Source organism: Mustelus asterias, chromosome 17, assembly GCF_964213995.1.
Source record: "Mustelus asterias chromosome 17, sMusAst1.hap1.1, whole genome shotgun sequence".
In the NCBI taxonomy this organism is placed as follows: Eukaryota; Metazoa; Chordata; class Chondrichthyes; order Carcharhiniformes; family Triakidae; genus Mustelus; species Mustelus asterias.
Genome location: NC_135817.1, coordinates 60,374,124 through 60,394,032, shown reverse-complemented (window position 1 = coordinate 60,394,032; position 19,909 = coordinate 60,374,124). Strand labels below are relative to the sequence as shown.

At 44.0% G+C, this 19,909-nt stretch overlaps 1 protein-coding gene across 1 annotated transcript in view; it reads left to right on the top strand.

Annotated features, from left to right (window-relative positions):
- Positions 1 to 10,207: 10,207 nt before the first annotated feature.
- donson (DNA replication fork stabilization factor DONSON) overlaps positions 10,208 to 19,909 on the top strand; it is a 32,109-nt gene continuing 22,407 nt past the window's right edge. Inside the window, exons 1-3 of the mRNA XM_078232792.1 lie at positions 10,208 to 10,846; positions 16,740 to 16,814; positions 19,440 to 19,640. Of these exons, the coding sequence (XP_078088918.1) occupies positions 10,496 to 10,846; positions 16,740 to 16,814; positions 19,440 to 19,640 (627 nt within the window). The 5' untranslated portion in view covers positions 10,208 to 10,495. The remainder of the gene's footprint in view (positions 10,847 to 16,739; positions 16,815 to 19,439; positions 19,641 to 19,909) is intronic.

The following is a 19,909-nucleotide window of genomic DNA, read 5'->3' as shown; positions in this document are numbered from 1 at the left end:
CAGAATAGGTCAGGGAGAGGTTGGAGCTGAGGAGAGATTGACAACAATGTCACGGACACAAGACAAAGGGAGTGTTAATGGTAGCATTAAGGATGCTGATAGTGGCATAAAGGTAAGACAGCAGAATGTATTAAACAGAGCAAAGGTCAGTGAAAGCAAAACTAAAGAATAAGTGCCAGATGGCCGTGTAGGGAAGAGATGGTGGTTTGTATCTTTAACTGGACATGGAACAAGCCATTAGATGCAAACACCTTGGACAATGGATCCTGGCTGAGAAGGGAACTCCTCCAGCCATAATCTAATCATGTCTAAGCCATGGACTGTGACCATGCTTAGGTAACAGGCCAATTGGTGAGAGGGAATCACATGGTGAGCCGTTAATTAGCTGTTTTGGTATTTTAAGTAACTGCTTTTCTCTGGGACACAGAGAAGGAGGACACCTTGGGTGCTTTCTTCCATCCATCCATCCAGCAAGCTTGAGTCCTGGCTGTTGTTTAACCAGCGATACACTGTGGACAATGTCTAAAAAAAATCAATATAGTAAGAAGTCTCACAACATCAGGTTAAAGTCCAACAGGTTTATTTGGTAGCAAAAGACACTAGCTTTCAGAGCGCTGCTCCTTCGTCAGATGAGTGGGAGTTCTGTTCACAAACAGGGCACATAAAGGCACAAACTCAATTTACAAAATAATGGTTGGAATGCGAGTCTTTACAGGTAATCAAGTCTCAAAGGTACAGACAATGTGAGTGGAGAGAGCGTTAAGCACAGGTTAAAGAGATGTGTATTGTCTCCAGACAGGACCGTCAGTGAGATTTTGCAAGCCCAGGCAAGTCGTGGGGGTTACAGATAGTGTGACATGAACTCAAGATCCCAGTTGAGGCCGTCCTCATGTGTGCGGAACTTGGCTATCAGTTTCTGCTCAGCGACTCTGCACTGTCGTGTGTCGTCAACAAACAACCGCACAACTTCAAACAGACCATTATACCCAGCCTTCAGAACAGTGACCATGACACCACACAACCCTGCCACAGTAACCTCTGCAAGACGTGCCGGATCATCGACACGGATGCCATCATCTCACATGAGAACACCATCCACCAGGTACACGGTACATACTCTTGCAACTCGGCCAACGTTGTCTACCAGATACGCTGCAGGAAAGGATGTCCCGAGGAATGGTACAATGGGGAGACCATGCAGATGCTACGACGGCGGATGAATGAACACCGCTCGAGAATCACCAGGCAAGAGTGTTCTCTTCCTGTTGGGGAACACTTCAGCGGTCACGGGCATTCGGCCTCTGATCTTCGGGTAAGCGTTCTCCAAGGCGGCCTTCACGACACACGACGGCACAGAGCCGCTGAGCAGAGACTGATAGCCAAGTTCTGCACACATGAGGACGGCCTCAACCGGGATCTTGAGTTCATGTCACACTATCTGTAACCCCCACGACTTGCCTGGGCTTGCAAAATCTCACTAACTGTCCTGTCTGGAGACAATACACATCTCTTTAACCTGTGCTTAACGCTCTCTCCACTCACATTGTCTGTACCTTTGAGACTTGATTACCTGTAAAGACTCGCATTCCAACCATTATTTTGTAAATTGAGTTTGTGTCTTTATATGCCCTGTTTGTGAACAGAACTCCGACTCACCTGACGAAGGAGCAGCAAGCGTTCCAAAAGCTAGTGTATTTTCTACCAAATAAACCTGTTGCACTTTAACCTGGTGTTGTGAGACTTCTTACTGTGTTAACCCCAGTCCAACACCGGCATCTCCACATCATAAAAAAATCAACCCAGCATCTGCTGACTCCAGGAGACCAAATAGGAATAATTAATCTTGACACACAATTCGCAAGTCTATTGAACCCTGTCTGAAACCTTCCAAGTCAACAATTTGCCAGATCTATTTACAATTAACTTTTTTGGGGGGCTTTTAAAACTATTTAACTATCCTTCCACTTTGTAATTTACTTGTGTTTGCTTGTGAACTCCTGAATGCATGTGTGTTTAAGAGCTGGAGCATTTTCATTTAGATCAGGTGTCAAGTACAATAAATGCTATTCTCTCTTGAAAAACATAAAAGGAAACATGTCTGTGTGTGTCTTTTAGTAAGAAGTTTAACAACACCAGGTTAAAGTCCAACAGGTTTATTTGGTAGCAAAAGCCACACAAGCTTTCGAGGCTCTGAGCCCCTTCTTCAGGTGAGTGGGAATTCTGTTCACAAACAGAACTTATAAGACACAGACTCAATTTACATGAATAATGGTTGGAATGCGAATACTTACAACTAATCCAGTCTTTAAGAAACAAAACAATGGGAGTGGGGAGAGCATCAAGACAGGCTAAAAAGATGTGTATTGTCTCCAGACAAGACAGCCAGTGAAACTCTGCAGGTCCACGCAACTGTGGGAGTTACAAATAGTGTGACATAAATTCTGATTCTAGGATCGCATGATAAAGACTCAGGAGGAAAAAAGCAGAAATATTTATGTGAAATAGTGTGACATAAACCCAATATCCCGGTTGAGGCCGTCCTTGTGTGTGCGGAACCTGGCTATCAGTTTCTGCTCCGCGACTCTGCGCTGTCGTGTGTCGCGAAGGCCGCCTTGGAGAACGCTTACCCGAATATCAGAGGCCGAATGCCCGTGACCGCTGAAGTGCTCCCCAACAGGAAGAGAACAGTCTTGCCTGGTGATTGTCGAGCGGTGTCACAGCACTTAAACAGTTAAACATTCACTAAATTGACAAGCACATTATTTTAAATTAATTTATTATTGTTACATTTATTGGGATACAGTGAAAAGTATTGTTTCTTGCAAGTTATACTAACAAAATATATTGTTCGTAGAGTACATTGAGGAGAAGGAAAGGAGAGAATGCAAAATATAGTGAAACAGTCACAGCTAGGGTGAAGAGAAAGATCAACTTAATATGTAATAGGACCATTCAGAAGCCTAACGGCAGCAGGAAGAGTTGGTTGGTATGTGTTTTCAGACTTTTTTGTAGTTTTTTCCCCCCGGAAGAAGATGGAAGAGAATATGTCCGGGGTGCGTGTGGTCCTTGATTATGCTGGCTCCTTGTCCGAGGAAGTGGCAAGTTTGGATGGAGTCAATGGATGGGTGGCTGGTTTGTGTCATGGACTAGGCTATGATCACAATTCTTTGTAGTTTCTTGCAGTCCTGGTCAGAGCAGGAGCCATACCAAGCTGTGATGCATCTGGAAAGGATGCTTTCAATGGTGCATTTGTAAAAACTGGTGACAGTTGAAGTGGACATGCTAAATTTCCTTAACCTTCTAAGTAGAAGCATTGGTGAGCTTTCTTAACTATAGTGTCAGCGTGGAGGTACCAGGACAGATTGTTGGTGATCTGAATACCTAGAAACTTGAAGCTGTCCACCATCTCTACTTCATCCCCGTTGATGTATACAGGGGCATGTCCTCCATTATGTTTCCTGAAGTCAATGACTATTTCTTCTGTTTTACTGACACTGGGGGAGAGATTATTGTCATCACACTAATTCACCAGATTCCCTATCTCTTTCCTATACTCCATCTCATCATTGTTTGAGATCCGACCCATGACAGTGATATCATCAGCAAACTTGAAAATGGAATTGGAGTGGAATTTGACCATGCAGTCAAAGAACAAAGAACAAAGAACAGTACAGCGCAGGAAACAGGCCCTTCGGCCCTCCAAGCCTGTGCCGCTCCTTGGTCCAACTAGACCAATCGTTTGTATCCCTCCATTCCCAGGCTGCCCATGTGACTATCCAGGTAAGTCTTAAACGATGTCAGCGTGCCTGCCTCCACCACCCTACTTGGCAGCGCATTCCAGGCCCCCACCACCCTCTGTGTAAAAAACGTCCCTCTGATATCTGAGTTATACTTCGCCCCTCTCACCTTGAGCCCGTGACCCCTCGTGATCGTCACCTCCGACCTGGGAAAAAGCTTCCCACTGTTCACCCTATCTATACCCTTCATAATCTTGTACACCTCTATTAGATCTCCCCTCATTCTCCATCTTTCCAGGGAGAACAACCCCAGTTTACCCAATCTCTCCTCATAGCTAAGACCCTCCATACCAGGCAACATCCTGGTAAACCTTCTCTGCACTCTTTCTAACGCCTCCACGTCCTTCTGGTAGTGCGGCGACCAGAACTGGATGCAGTACTCCAAATGTGGCCTAACCAGCATTCTATACAGCTGCATCATCAGACTCCAGCTTTTATACTCTATACCCCGTCCTATAAAGGCAAGCATACCATATGCCTTCTTCACCACCTTCTCCACCTGTGTTGCCACCTTCAAGGATTTGTGGACTTGCACACCTAGGTCCCTCTGTGTTTCTATACTCCTGATGACTCTGCCATTTATTGTATAACTCCTCCCTACATTATTTCTTCCAAAATGCATAACTTCACATTTATCCGGATTAAACACCATCTGCCACCTCTCCGTCCATTTTCCAGCCTATCTATATCCTGTTGTATTGCCCGACAATGCTCTTCGCTATCCGCAAGTCCAGCCATCTTCGTGTCATCCGCAAACTTGCTGATTACACCAGTTACACCTTCTTCCAAATCATTTATAAATATCACAAATAGCAGAGGCCCCAGTACAGAGCCCTGCGGAACACCACTGGTCACAGACCTCCAGCCGGAAAAAGACCCTTCGACCACTACCCTCTGTCTCCTATGGCCAAGCCAGTTCTCCACCCATCTAGCCACTTCTCCTTGTATCCCATGAGCCTTAACCTTCTTAACCAACCTGCCATGTGGGACTTTGTCAAATGCCTTACTGAAATCCATATAGACGACATCCATGGCCCTTCCTTCATCAACCGTTTCTGTCACTTCCTCAAAAAAAACTCCACCAAATTTGTAAGGCACGACCTCCCTCTTACAAAACCATGCTGTCTGTCACTAATGAGATTGTTCCGTTCTAAATGCACATACATCCTGTATCTAAGAATCCTCTCCAACAACTTCCCAACCACGGACGTCAAGCTCACCGGCCTATAATTTCCTGGGTTATCCCTGCTACCCTTCTTAAACAACGGGACCACATTCGCTATCCTCCAATCCTCAGGGACCTCACCCGTGTCCAAAGAAGCGACAAAGATTTCCGTCAGAGGCCCAGCAATTTCATCTCTCGTCTCCCTGAGCAGTCGAGGATAGATGCCATCAGGCCCTGGGGCTTTGTCAGTTTTAATGTTCCCTAAAAAACCTAACACTTCCTCTCTTGTAATGGAGATTTTCTCTAACGGGTCAACACCTCCCTCCGAGACACTCCCGGTTAACACGCCCCTCTCCTTCGTGGATACCGATGCAAAGTATTCATTTAGGATCTCCCCTATTCCCTTGGGTTCTAAGTCATAAGTGTATAAGGAATATAGTAAGGGGCTGAGGACATAGCCATGCGGGGCACCGGTGTTGAGGATAATTGCAGAGGAGATGTCATTACCTATCCTTACTGATTGCAGTCTGTGGGTTAGAAAGTCTAGGATCCAGTCGCAGATGGAGGAGCCAAGCCCTAGGCCATGGGGTTTGGTGATGAGTTTTGTTGGGATAATGGTTTTGAAGGCTGAGCTGTAGTTAATATAAAGGAGTCTAATATAAGTGTCCTTGTTGTCCAGGTGTTCCAGGGTTGAGTGTCTGGCCAGGGAAATGTGTCTGCTGTGGACCCGTAGGGGCAATAGGTGAACTAAAGTAGATCCAGGCAATCTGTGAAACCGGAGTTGATTAAAGACAGGCACCTGTTGCAGTCAACGGAGGAGTAAAAAATGAGGGGAGTCATTGTACCACTTTTCACTTGGTCATAACAAGTTCAATTATTGCTCATCTAAATTTATAATTTAAAATTTAAGGGCGGCACGGTAGCACAGTGGTTAGCACTGCTGCTTCACAGCTCCAGGGTCCTGGGTTCGATTCCCGGCTCGGGTCACTGTCTGTGTGGAGTTTGCACATTCTCCTCGTGTCTGCGTGGGTTTCCTCCGGGTGCTCTGGTTTCCTCCCACAGTCCAAAGATGTGCGGGTTAGGTTGATTGGTCAGGTTAAAAATTGCCCCTTAGAGTCCTGAGGTTAGAGGGATTAGTGGGTAAAAATATGTGGGGGTAGGGCCTGGGTGGGATTGTGGTCGGTGCAGACTCGATGGGCCGAATGGCCTCCTTCTGCACTGTAGGGTTTCTATGATTTCTATGAAAATGGATACCATGGGGAGAGGGTGACACAGGGGAATGGAGCGCGGACGTTTTTTTAAAATTTGCTTCCTAGGACTTTTGCAATAAGCATGGCATTCTTAGTAACTAGAAGTTATTCTCAGTAGAATAATTTTTGTACTCAGAAGGCAGCCAGATTTTAAAACGTGAAACTTTCCAGGTCTATGGATGTGATATGTGTAGGAAATATTTCAGTTAATGGAATCCAGCAGGGCTGTATTTTATGATCTGCATTCAGTCCCAAGAAATCCCATGAAACAGGGGTGCCATTAATCTCAGATGCAGTATATTTGTTCACATTATTCTATTTTTATAAAATGTTCCCAATTGAAGTAAAACATGTTCAACCATTTATAAACAAAAAAAAACTTTGTATTAGAGTTCACTCTTGGAAAAATTCCTGAAATCAATGCTGAGTGCCATAATGCCCCAGTGAAGAATAAATTTAGTATTAAACTTCTAATAGATTTTGATGAAACCCAAAACCTCAAATTAATATTTATTGCTGTAATGTAAAACAATTTAATTTACAGTGTCAATGTAAACTAAAACCCTCATCCAGTATTTCCACATTTAAAAGTAAACTACACCTGAAATAGCAACCTGTCAATGTCACTTCTTATCACATTACAGTAATACAAACCTGCAGATTTCCCAGGGTGCAAAACAAATTAATATTTTTTAAACTGAAGTTCAGATATCTTTGAGTCTCCCCACCCAATCTCTTGGGCAATGAACTTCATGAGCCAATGCTGCCTAAAAGGTGAAAGCACCTTGGAATCAACACTCTCTGTCCTTACAAGCATGGAAGCCTCCTGTTGCAGGTGCAACAGGTGATCAAGAAGGCAAATGGGATGTTGGCCTATATCGCAAAGGGGGTAGAATATAAAAGCAGAGATGTCTTGCTGCATCTGTGCAGGGCATTGGTGAGGCCGCAGCTGGAATACTGTGTGCAGTATTGGTCCCCTTATTTGCGGACGGATATATTGGCCTTGGAGGGAGTGCAGAGAAGGTTCACCAGGTTGATACCAGAGATGAGGGGTGTTGATTATGAGGAGAGACTGAGCAGATTGGGTTTGTATTCGTTGGCATTTAGAAGGCTGAGGGGGGGATCTTATAGAGACCTATAAGATAATGAAGGGGCTGGATAGGGTAGAGATGGAGAGATTCTTTCCACTTAGAAAGGAAACTAGAACTAGAGGGCACAGCCTCAAAATAAAGTGGGGTCAGTTTAGGACTTAGTTGAGGAGGAACTTCTTCTCTCAGAGGGTGGTGAATCTCTGGAATTCTCTGCCCACTGAAGTGGTGGAGGCTACCTCGTTGAATATGTTTAAATCACGGATAGATGGATTCCTGATCGGTAAGGGAATTAGGGGTTATAGGGATCAGGCGGGTAAGTGGAACTGATCCACTTCAGATCAGCCATGATCTTATTGAATGGCGGGGCAGGCTCGAGGGGCTAGATGGCCTACTCCTGCTCCTATTTCTTATGTTCTTATTAAATGTCACCTCACGACAATATAATTCTGGGAAATCCAGGCTAAATCTGTAATCCGTGGAGCATGGCACTTGTGATCAAATTCATTGCATCATTACACTGCCCATACAGGGAGGATTTTAAAATGCAATATAATTTGTTCAGTCTCTTAATGCTTTTTCTAGCTACTTAATGTGGTAAATGCACTATATAAATGCAAGTTGCTACTGTTAATGCTTTTCTCATTTAATTTGTGTCTCTGCATTGTGTACAGCACAGGCAACTAGTCAGCCCAGTCTGTCTGTACTAGCTCTTTGAAAGAGCTATCCACTTAACCCTTGTCACATTTCAGCGTGCTTGATTGCTATTTTTCACAACAGGTAGGATCCTGAGATTGAGTTCGATTCAAGTTTTTTGTTTTTAATGAAATGATTTGCAGTTACGTTTCAATAGGGCACAGGTCATAAACAGTTGTGAATAGAAACCAACATCACTGGTTGATCCTTCCCAAGGCAATCCCATGATCTGGATGGGAATGAGAATGTCAACAATGGGAGCTTGTGGTTTTGCCAAATGGTGGCCAAGTAGTACAATTGAAAATTGTGTCTTCAATACCTTTGGAGATGTCTGGTCAGCAAACTGAATGGCAGGGCCCAAGTCCCTGGTGTAACTTCTGAAAAGTCTCTCGCCTGAGACCTTGGGAATGACATTTCAGTCATTACATACTAATAAGTAATTCAGAACACTAAGGTGATTATGCCATTTAAAGTATGCTCCAGAATACAACATGATTGATGGAGTACAGGGAGCCAGTTCGATCACAGAAGACACAAGCAATGGGAAAAGAAACTCCTGGTTAAACTTCAGCTAGCGTTTGGGCAAGTTGAAATTTATGGATATTAATGGACAGGAGGCCAACAAAGTCTTTTAGCAATAATAGGACTGAGTGGAATAGAGGCAGAGGTGGATCCTGAACTTCTTAACCCACAGACCACAATCAATAAGGATAGGCAACAACACCTCCTCCTCGATCATCCTCAACACCAGTGCCCCACAAGGCTGTGTTCTCAGCCCCTACTATACTCCTTAACTCCTATGACTGTGTGGCCAAAGTCCCCTCCAATTCGATTTTCAAGTTTGCTGACGACACTACCATAGTGGGTCGGATCGCAATGATGAGACAAGAGTACAAGAATGAGATAGAGAATCTGATGAACTGATCCTGCAACAATAATCTCTCCCTCCAATGTCAACAAAACGAAGAAGATTGTCATCAACTTCAGGAAACGTAGAGGAGAACATGCCCCTGTCTACATCAACAGGGACAAAGTAGAAAGGGTCAAAAGCTTCACGTTTTTAGGTGTCCAGATCATCAACAACCTCTCCTGGTTCCCCCCATGCTGACACTATAGTTAAGAAAGCCCACCAATGCCTCTACTTTCTCAGAAGACTAAGGAAATTTGGCATGTCAGCTACGACTCTCACCAGCTTTTACAGATGCACCATAGAAAGAATTCTTTCTGGTTGTATCGCAGCTTGGTATGGCTCCTGCTTTGCCCAAGACCGCAAGGAACTACAAAAGGTCGTGAATGTAGCCCAATCCATCTCACAAACTAACCTCCCATTCATTGACTCATTCTACACTTCCCATTGCCTCGGCAAAGCAGCCAGCATAATTAGGACCCCATAATTGACATTCTCTCTTCCACCTTCTTCCGTCGGGAAAAGATACAAAAGTCTGAGGTCACGTACCAACCAACTCAAGAACAGCTTCTTCCCTGCTGCCATCAGACTTATCAATGGACCTACCTTGCAGTAAGTTGATCTTTCTCTACACCCTTGCTATGACTGTAACACTACATTCTGCACTCTCTCGTTTCCTTCTCTATGAATGGTATGCTTTTGTCTGTATAGTGCAAGAAACAATACTTTTCACTGGATGCTAATACATGTGACAATAAATCAAATGAATGATAGGTGAGTGATAGCTCGGTTCAGCTATGTGTCTGCAGTTTTGCCTTGCTTCATTTAGTTGAAGTGAACAGGATACAGATGGGCATTGGCATAGTGGTATTATTACTGGACTAGTAAGGCAGAGACCCAGGGTAATGCTCTGGGGACCTGGGTTTGAATCCCACCATGGCAGATGGTGAAATCTGAATTCAATAAAAAAAATCTGGAATTAAAAGTCTAATGATGACCGTGAAATCGTTGTCAATTGTCAGAAAAAACAATCTGGTTCACTAATGCCCTTTGGGGAAGATAATCTGCCTCCTTTACCCAGTCTGTCCACACCCACAGCAACTTGCTTGACTCTTAACTGCCCTCTGAAATGGCCGAGCCAGCACAATACCCATGCGCAGTGCCACCTCCCGCTCGTGCTGTCTGGAGAGTCGGACAGGGAGCACACTGCGCCTGCGTGGAAATCTGGCCCGCCCCGCCCACTATTGCGCCTGCGCCGCAATCCCGCCAGTCCCACCTTCTGCCGCGCGGAAATCCCGCCCACTGGGACGGCGCTGCCTGAACTGCACATGCGCACTAGCTCGGCGGGAAACTTTCAACTGGCGGCTCGCGCGAAATTTTTTGAAAACTGTCATCCGCTGCAGGAGACGGTGACATTTGGCCGATTGTGTGTCTTTTATAAATGAAAATAAAAACGGGGAAAGTTTTAAATCAATGCGCCTGATAACAATCTGCATGCTGATTTTTTTGTTTTTAAATTAAAAAGATTATTAATCCCAGGGTCAGAGCTCCGGTTTCACTCGGTGCCGCCCGATATTAGCCGCGTTTTTAAAATGTCCACCGGGCAGCTGGCCGGCTATTCCCCCAGTTTCAAGAAGCCGGCGGAGACCCTGAGGCTGAGGAGGAAGCGGGTCCGCAGCTCGCGGCGGCTCGGCCTCTCCTTGGAGCCGCCATCCCCGGCTGAGGGAGAGCAGCCGAGCCGCCGCCACCACAACAACACCAAACGGCAGAGGAGCGGGAGGAACCCGTTCGTCAACATCGCCAACACCGGGAGCCTGTCGGCGGCAGAGGCCGGGACGGGCTGGCCTGAGGACAGCGGCAACCCCCTACACCGCTCCCTCTCCGCCCAGGAGCGGAGAACCCCGGCTGCCACCCACACGGCGAAACCCAGGGACAAATGCCAGGTGCGCCTTCTAAATGTTTTCACCTCGTGTTAGAAACGACCGAGTGAAGGCGTTGATAACCGGCGTGAAATATTTTTTTAATGGAAACTGCACAACATATTTTTGTAATGTTTATTTATTAGTGTCATAGCTAAGGCTTAAACTCACACTGCCATGAAGTTACTGTGAAAATCCACTAGTCCTCCGACGCCTGTTCGGGTACACTAAAGGAGAATTTAGCATAGCCAATACACATAACCAGCACATCTTTAAGACTGTGGGAAGAAACCAGAACAACTGGAGGGAACCCATGCAGACACGGGGAGAACATACAGATCCCGCACAGTCACCCAAGCCTGGAATGGAACCCGGGTCCCTGGCACTGTGAGGCAGCAGTGCTAACAATGCTGCACCGGATCGGAAATAATTCAATAGTTCAGTCATTGTAGAAAGAGAAATAATTAGACATGTAATCCCATCCTGGTCCGGATGGGATTTATCCAAGGATTCTCTGGGAGGCAAGAGAAGTGATTGCAGAGCCTCTGGCTCTGATCTTCAGGTCGTCGTTGGCCTCTGGTATAGTACCAGAAGATTGGAGGTTAGCGAATGTTGTCCCATTGTTTAAGAAGGGGAACAGAGACTTCCCCGGGAATTATAGACCGGTGAGTCTCACTTCTGTTGTCGGCAAGATGTTGGAAAAAATTATAAGGGATAGGATTTATAGTTATTTGGAGAGTAATGAATTGATAGGTGATAGTCAGCATGGTTTTGTGGCAGGTAGGTCGTGCCTTACTAACCTTATTGAGTTTTTTGAGAAAGTGACCAAGGAGGTGGATGGGGGCAAGGCAGTGGACGTGGTATATATGGATTTTAGTAAGGCGTTTGATAAGGTTCACCATGGTAGGCTTCTGCAGAAAATGCAGATGTATGGGATTGGGGGTGATCTAGGAAATTGGATCAGGAATTGGCTAGCGGATAGGAAACAGAGGGTGGTGGTTGATAGTAAATATTCATCATGGAGTGCGGTTACAAGTGGTGTACCTCAGGGATCTGTTTTGGGGCCACTGCTGTTTGTAATATTTATTAATGATCTGGATGAGGGTATAGTTGGGTGGATTAGCAAATTTGCTGATGACACCAAAGTCGGTGGTGTGGTAGACAGTGAGGAAGGGTGTCGTAGTTTGCAGGAAGACTTAGACAGGTTGCAAAGTTGGGCCGAGAGGTGGCGGATGGAGTTTAATGCGGAGAAGTGTGAGGTAATTCACTTTGGTAGGAATAACAGATGTGTTGAGTATAGGGCTAACGGGAGGACTTTGAGTAGTGTGGAGGAGCAGAGGGATCTAGGTGTATGTGTGCATAGATCCCTGAAGGTTGGGAATCAAGTAGATAGGGTTGTTAAGAAGGCATATGGTGTCTTGGCGTTTATTGGTAGGGGGATTGAATTTAGGAGTCGTGGCGTTATGTTGCAACTGTACACAACTCTGGTGCGGCCGCACTTGGAGTACTGTGTGCAGTTCTGGTCCCCACATTACAGGAAGGATGTGGAGGCTTTGGAGAGGGTGCAGAGGAGGTTTACCAGGATGTTGCCTGGTATGGAGGGGAGATCCTATGAGGAGAGGCTGAGGGATTTGGGATTGTTTTCGCTGGAAAGGCGGCGGCTAAGAGGGGATCTTATTGAAACATATAAGATGATTAGAGGTTTAGATAGGGTGGATAGTGATAGCCTTTTTCCTCTGATGGAGAAATCCAGCACGAGGGGGCATGGCTTTAAATTGAGGGGGGGTAGTTATAGAACCGATGTCAGGGGTAGGTTCTTTACCCAGAGGGTGGTGAGGGATTGGAATGCCCTGCCAGCATCAGTAGTAAATGCGCCTAGTTTGGGGGCGTTTAAGAGATCCGTAGATAGGTTCATGGACGAAAAGAAATTGGTTTAGGTTGGAGGGTCACAGTTTTTTTTTAACTGGTCGGTGCAACATCGTGGGCCGAAGGGCCTGTTCTGCGCTGTAATGTTCTATGTTCTAATGCGGAAATATATTCTTTTTAAATATTAGATTGTGTGAATGGGAGGGGGGGTGTTTGAATCTATTTTAAAACTTTTGTTTAAAGGTACAGTACTAGAGGAATTTGACCACTTGGCTTTTAGGAGCAATTGTTGAGTTAGATGTTACAAAGGGCAGCAGCTGATAAAGTAACGGGATCCTGCCTATAAATATTCACTCACTGAACAAGAAATGACCTATGAGAACTTTGCATTTGTTATAACGCAGCGATTTAATAGGGTGGATGAAAGGCAAAATAACGGCAGAATCTGTGGAGAAAGAAGTGGAGTTAATGTCTCAGCTCGATGACCTGTTGTCAAAATCAAGACAAGCTCGTGATTCTTGGAGACTTGAGTGCAAAAGTTGGAGCAGATCTCCAGATGTGGGAAGGGGTCATTGGAAAAACAACTTCAGCAGTTGTAACAATAATGATCTCTTGCTGAAGATGCTGGGTGTGAACTATCACCAAAAGTCTCCCGAATCAAGGCGTTCTATGCATTAGCATCTAATCGACTGTAATAACCAAGAAGAGGAACAGGAAAGTGATGCACAGAGGGTGGTGAGTGTCTGGAACAAGCTGCCAGAGGTAGTAGTAAAGGCGGGTACAATTTTATCTTTTAAAAAGCATTTAGATGGGTACGATGGGTATAGAGGGATATGGGCCAAATGCGGGCAATTGGGATTAGCTTAGGGGTTTTAAAAAAAAGGGCGGCATGGACAAGTTGGGCCGAAGGGCCTGTTTCCATGCTGTAAGCATCTACGACTCTATGCGTGTAAAGGTAGCACTTGACAACTGGACTGACTACCATCTTCTCACTTCAAAGCCAACATCAAGATCTGCTCCAAAAGAGAAAATGCTGGCAAATCTCAACAGATCTGGCAGCATCTGTAAGGAGAGAAAAGATCTTAACATTTCGAATCTAGATGACCCTTTGTCATCTGGACTCAATGTCAGCTCTTTTCATCTCCTTACAGATGCTGTCAGACCTGCTGAGATTTTCCAGCGTTTTCTCTTTTGGTTTCAGATTCCAGCATCCGCAGTAATTTGCTTTTATCAAGATCTCCTCCCTAGATGCCCCAGGGCATGTTGGTCCAGAAGTGACACAAGGCTCAAACAAACAGTCATGAAGGAATCTATTTGAGTAACTGGAGAGTCAGTCATCTGCATATAGTGACAGTTGGCACAATGGTGAGCACTGCTGCCTCACAGCGCCAGAGACCCGGGTTTGATTCCCAGCTTCGGTCACTGTCTGTGGAGTTTGCACGTTCTCCCCATGTCTGCATGGGTTTCCTCCGGGTGCTCCGGTTTCCTTCCAAAGATGTGCAGGTTAGACAAATTGGCCATGCTAAATTCTCCCTCAGTGTACCCGAACAGGCGCCGGAGTGTGGTGACTAGGGGATTTTCACAGGAACTTCATTGCAGTGTAAATGTAAGCCTACTTGTGACTAATAAATAAACTTTACTTAAAAAGGGCAGTCACTACATCAAGAATGCCTGGGTGACCTTCAAGAATACAGAGTACTTCACTGCTCCAGAGGCCCTTGGCTCCATCTCTTTGAAGATAAGTTCAGTAATGCAATCTAGAAACAACTGGGAGAGAAACATCACCTCTATCTGGCTTACCTTGACCACATCACTATCCAAGCACTACAGAAGCATCTGCAGGACTGTCCAATGCAAGCTCAGAGAGATGCAAAACAAATGAACTGGAATAGAAAGTAGATTAACTTCAGACCGCAAAGATTGGAAGGGATTCTACAGTGCTCTGATATCTCCACTGATTCATCATCAATCCTCTATGCCGGCAGGTCAACACTACTCACGGAAAAAGGCCAAATTCTAGAAAGGTGGACAATGCATTTTTGCCACTTTCTCAATTGACTTTCATCCATTAGTGTAGAAGCAATCAACAGGTTGCTACAGATTGATCTCTCTTGTTCTGTTGATGACTCTCCTACACTATTAGAAATGAGGATTGCAGTCAAAATCCTATCTAGTGACAAAGTTCCAGGAGCTGATGCTATACCAGCTGAGATCTACAAGACTGGCTATCAATAATGTCAGGAATCTCACTGAATTCTCTCAACCAATATAGGAAAATGGAATCATCTTGCAAAAATACAAAGATGCCTCTGGTTTCCATCTGTACAAGCAAATTGAACTCGCCAATCTTTCAGTAGCAATCATAGAGAAATCACACTCCTCTCCATTGCTGGCAAAATCTTTCTGAATTACTCAGTGCAACATCTTGCCCACGTTGCTGCTTCCTGAGATCCGGTGCAATTTCACAAAAGCTCAAGGAACTACTGATCTGCTGTTTGCAATTAGACAGCTCCAGGAGTAATGTCAAGAACAACATTTTTTTTTAATTCATTCGTGGGACATTGGTGTCACTGGCTGGCCAGCATTTATTGCCCATCCCTAGTTGCCCTTGAGAAGGTGGTGGTGAGCTGCCTCTTGATTCACTGCAATCCGTGTTCTGTGGGTTGACCCACAATGCCGTCAGGGAGGGAATTGCATGATTTTTAACCCAACACAACACACAAAATGCGGACCTCTACACCACATTTATCGACCTAACCAAATTGTTTATAGTTGGCTTTTGATAAGTAATGGAGAAATCCAGCTACCCTGAGAAATTCATGTGTATTTGGATCAAAATATTTTGACCTGTTTTCCAAGTCACTAATGGAATTAACAGGGCTGCATGCTACCACCAAGCTTCATATTTTTCTCTGCACTCATGCACTCTGTCTTCCATGATGGTGATTCTGGCATTAAAATCAGAAGCTGCTCAATCTGAGACCAGGCAAAGAATAAGGTCTCCAAGGACCTACTTTGGTTTTCTGTTTGCTGATGTCTATGCCCTCCTCGAACCCAACAGTTCTGTCCATGACGAAACTTCAATGGTGGATATGTTCCCTTACCTCAACAGCACAACCTCGAACTGTCTATATTGATGATGAGACACATGCACGAATTGCCAAAGCAAGTGGCGGACTTCAAACATCAGTCTGGGAACAAAATCTGCCCATCGAATTGAAAATCATGGAGCAAATCCTGCCCACTGTGCCCTGTGCATGTAAGATTTGGACTGTGTACCATTATCATGCCAAAAAACTCGACTATTTTTACGAGGTGCCTTTAGAATCTTCTGAAAGTCCCATGACAGGACAGAATACCAGACACTGAGGTACTAGCCTGTATTGGCATGCCAAGTGTCCACATCATATTGAAGTAGAACCCATTTAGACTGGTCAGGTAGCCAGATTGCCTAACATTTGCTTACTGAAGTGAATCTTCTATGGAGAACATGAGTCTATGATACACTCAAAACAATCAAAGCAAGTGCTGCTGGGACACACCGAGGACTAAAAATTTTATAACCCCAAGTACTGAGTGAAGCTTGTTCTGGATCGCTGCATCTGGCACAACCAAATAAATGTAGCCGCCTTTGCACATATCAGAGGCAAGGAGAAGTCCAGAGTCAATAATTAGTCTAAAACTCAGTTGTCTGTTTTATCTTGTCCTAATTTGTAGCAAAGCTTTCCAGGCACTGATTAGCCTCAACGGTGACCTACCTACATGGGATACATAATCTGAAACAATCCTCTGTATTATAATTAAAAACTCCCCAATTTCATCTCCCCACAAGTACACTGGAAAACAATTAAGATAGAGTTCTGATTTTTGGCTAACAACTTGGCAATTTCATCAGGAGCCATTAATGTAGGAGAATACTGAATAGTTCCAAATATTGGAACTATTTCCGAGCAATGCTGTTGGTAGACCAATTGCATGTAATTTTGAATTTGAGTTAAGATTTTATTTCTGTGACAAAGTATTAATATTATCTATTTTCTCTGATAAACAGGTGTCTCCAATAAAAGATGAAGATTTCATGTGGGACGGTGAAAAATTAATTTCTCAAGAACAGTCAGCTCCTGTTGTAAGTCAGGTTAAGACTTTGTATACCATTCCAATATGCAATAGTTTTTAAACTCTATTTACTGAATGGAATAGCTCCACCATTTAGGATTCCTTTTTTTAATATAACGATGGGACAACATTACTGGAAAACTATTTTGACTTAATGGCTTACTTAAGATACTTGGTTGATAAACATGTGTCATGCTCGGGAGTGCAATGAAGACTGATTGTGTAAATATTGAAGAAAAAATGCTTCACTATTCTAAGGGTAACAACTTTTTGTAATTGGCCAGATGACCAGAATCTTTCCTGGTCTTGTATTTTTGGTTTCATGAGTTTTCAGTGGGTAAGAATGCTGCTGAGGTCTCAGTTGGAAAATGCACCATGTAGAAGGCCGAAGCAACCAGAGCAATTATACACTGTGGCATCCTGAGAACTAGACAGACTGAAATGGCAATGAAATATAGTCCAATACACAGGCTCAGTTCTCCTACTGACACCCAGTTAAAACCATAAACCTAATCATGGAAATCATGCATGTAACCCCACTACCTGTGCCTGCTCAATATTACCTGGCTAAATATATCTTTTGCCCCAGTGCAAACGCAAAATACTACAATGCTGGAAATCTGAAATAAAGACAGAAAATGCTGGGAATGCTTATGGGTCTGGTCCCAATCAGCAGAGACGTGCATTTTTCTGCAGAGCCACTGGATAGCAATCAGGAGTCACTTTCAGTCACTTTTTTTTCCTTTTTCTTCTCGGAGCGGGCTCAAGGGACTGAATTGCCTACTTCTGCTCCTAGTCTTTAGTTTCAGTGGATGCAAGCATTGCTGACAAGGCCAGCATTCGTTGCCCATCCTTCATTGCCTTCAAACCGAGTGACTTGCTCGGTCATTTAAGAGTTCAATCACATTACCTTAGGTCTGGGGTCACAAGTAGGTCAGACCAGGTAAGAATAGCAGATTTCTTTCCCTGTCGGACATTGGTGAACCAGATGGGGTTTTTCTTTTGCAGCAATTGATAGCTGTCATGGTACACTAGTTTTATATTCCAAAATTATTGAATTCCAATTTATCTGCAATGGTAGGAGTTGCATTAGCCTGGGCCTCTGGGTTACTAGACTAGTGACATTACAGTATGTCACCGTCTCCCCTTATGGCACAGAAGGAGGGTATTCAGTACATTAAGTCCATGTAACCTCTTTCTGCACAGCAATACAGACCATCCCACTCATTCTCTGTAGTCTTTCAGGTTTAATTTCTTCACCTAATTTACTTTTCGGAATCATTGTTTCCACTTTCACTACATTTATGGGCAAACCATTACCATTGATGCTGCAGGAGGGACTTTTCTTTGGTAGACCCCACAACACACATTGACCAGAGACATTCAAAAATCAAACAGGCTTTGTGGAGTTGAGATTGCTTACCCAGCTGTTGTTCTGCCCAGTGGATAAAACAGCAGTCTGGCTGTGAAAACCAGTGATTTAATATTAAACTGACCAAAAACTGGAGGTTTAGATCATGTGCCTTTCCTTCTTCACCTTTATATCAACAATAATGTTTATCCAGTATTTCTCTGCAAACCCATTGACTCCAATATTGGCTTATCAAATGCAAATTTGTCCCTTTGAAACTGACCTGAACAATCCCAGATGTCATGTGACTCTTGGTAACCCTCTTAATATATCAAGGTGTGACAACTGAGAAAATAACTTTTTTTTTACTTCAAACCTGGGGATAGCTCCTGGGGGCAACTCTGATCAGCTGACTTGTAGCAGCCATCTTGGTTTTTTTTTGTTCAGCAGAAAAGAATCAGTTATAAAAATAAGTAGCAATAAGGATATCGTTTTTAAATAATTGGTTTCTTTCCATGTCATAGGAATTCAACACTTCCAATATATTCTACTACATTCAATAATTACTGCACGTGCATGCCCCAGTCCTAATCCTACATACTCTTCAGAACTGCCTCTAAATATATATTGCCGCACTCCTTATCCCTTCTGCATCATCTCCCACTTTTCTATATTAAATTACAATTGCCTGCCCTTTCTGCTAGCCTATCTGTCACGCTGCATGCTTTATATGATCCTCACTGTTTGCTACTCCTCCAAGTTTGGTATCACTGACAAGTTTTGAGCTCTATTCTAGTCCAAGATCCAAATGATTTATATAGAGCAGATAATAGCAATGGTTCTAGTACTGACTTTGGCATTTTTAACCCTTTATCTTTCACCAAGTAGAATTGTAGCCTCTTGGCTGAGTTCGTTTAACTCAGCACAAACTTGGAAACTCACTTGAGATTCTCGGGTCTGTATGCCTCTGTATGCTTTCTTCATTAAGCCAACTGCGCAGCTCCCCTAGGATTCAATTGTTAACAAAGTCAGTGTGATTTGATGTTGGTAGCCACTGCAAAATAATCTCTAAGGGATAATAGTTTCTGGAATAAATGGGTTTTACTTTTAGCAGAACCAATCGCTATAACTCTGAAATTGATTTGACCACACCTGTTTGGCGTAGCATGGAATGTATGTTGTAATCTAGATGAGAATATTATAAAAGAATATTGTAGTTTCCTACACTAACTTTTATACTGGATTTGATTGTCACAGACCTTCTTTTCTATTTTGTTTTTCCAGAACTTACAACATCCTGAAGCGTTATCTGAATGCACATTGTTGCCCAAAGAATTTCCTGCAGATTGGAGTGTCAAGACATGGGTACTTTTCAAATCTCCTCACCCTTTTAATTGGACAGGTCATCTCAAGGCATCAGAGGAAGCCAAAGGATTAATGCAGCATTGTCGTTCCTCAGTAGCTGATTTTCCGCTACATATAGAGGTACCAAATGAATTGTCTGTAATAAAATTGTAGAAAATTCTGTGGTTTTTAAAAAAGTCATTTATAGGACGTGGGTATCACTGGCTACGCCAGCACTCATTGCCCATCCCTAGTTGTTCTTGAGATATAAAGATATGATCAAAGTACATTTTGAATTATTAAATGCACTTCAGTCAACGGTGGTACAGTGGTTAGCGCTGCACTCACAGCGTCAGGGACCCGGGTTCGATTCCTAGCTTGGGTCACTGTGCGGAGTCTGCACGTTCTCC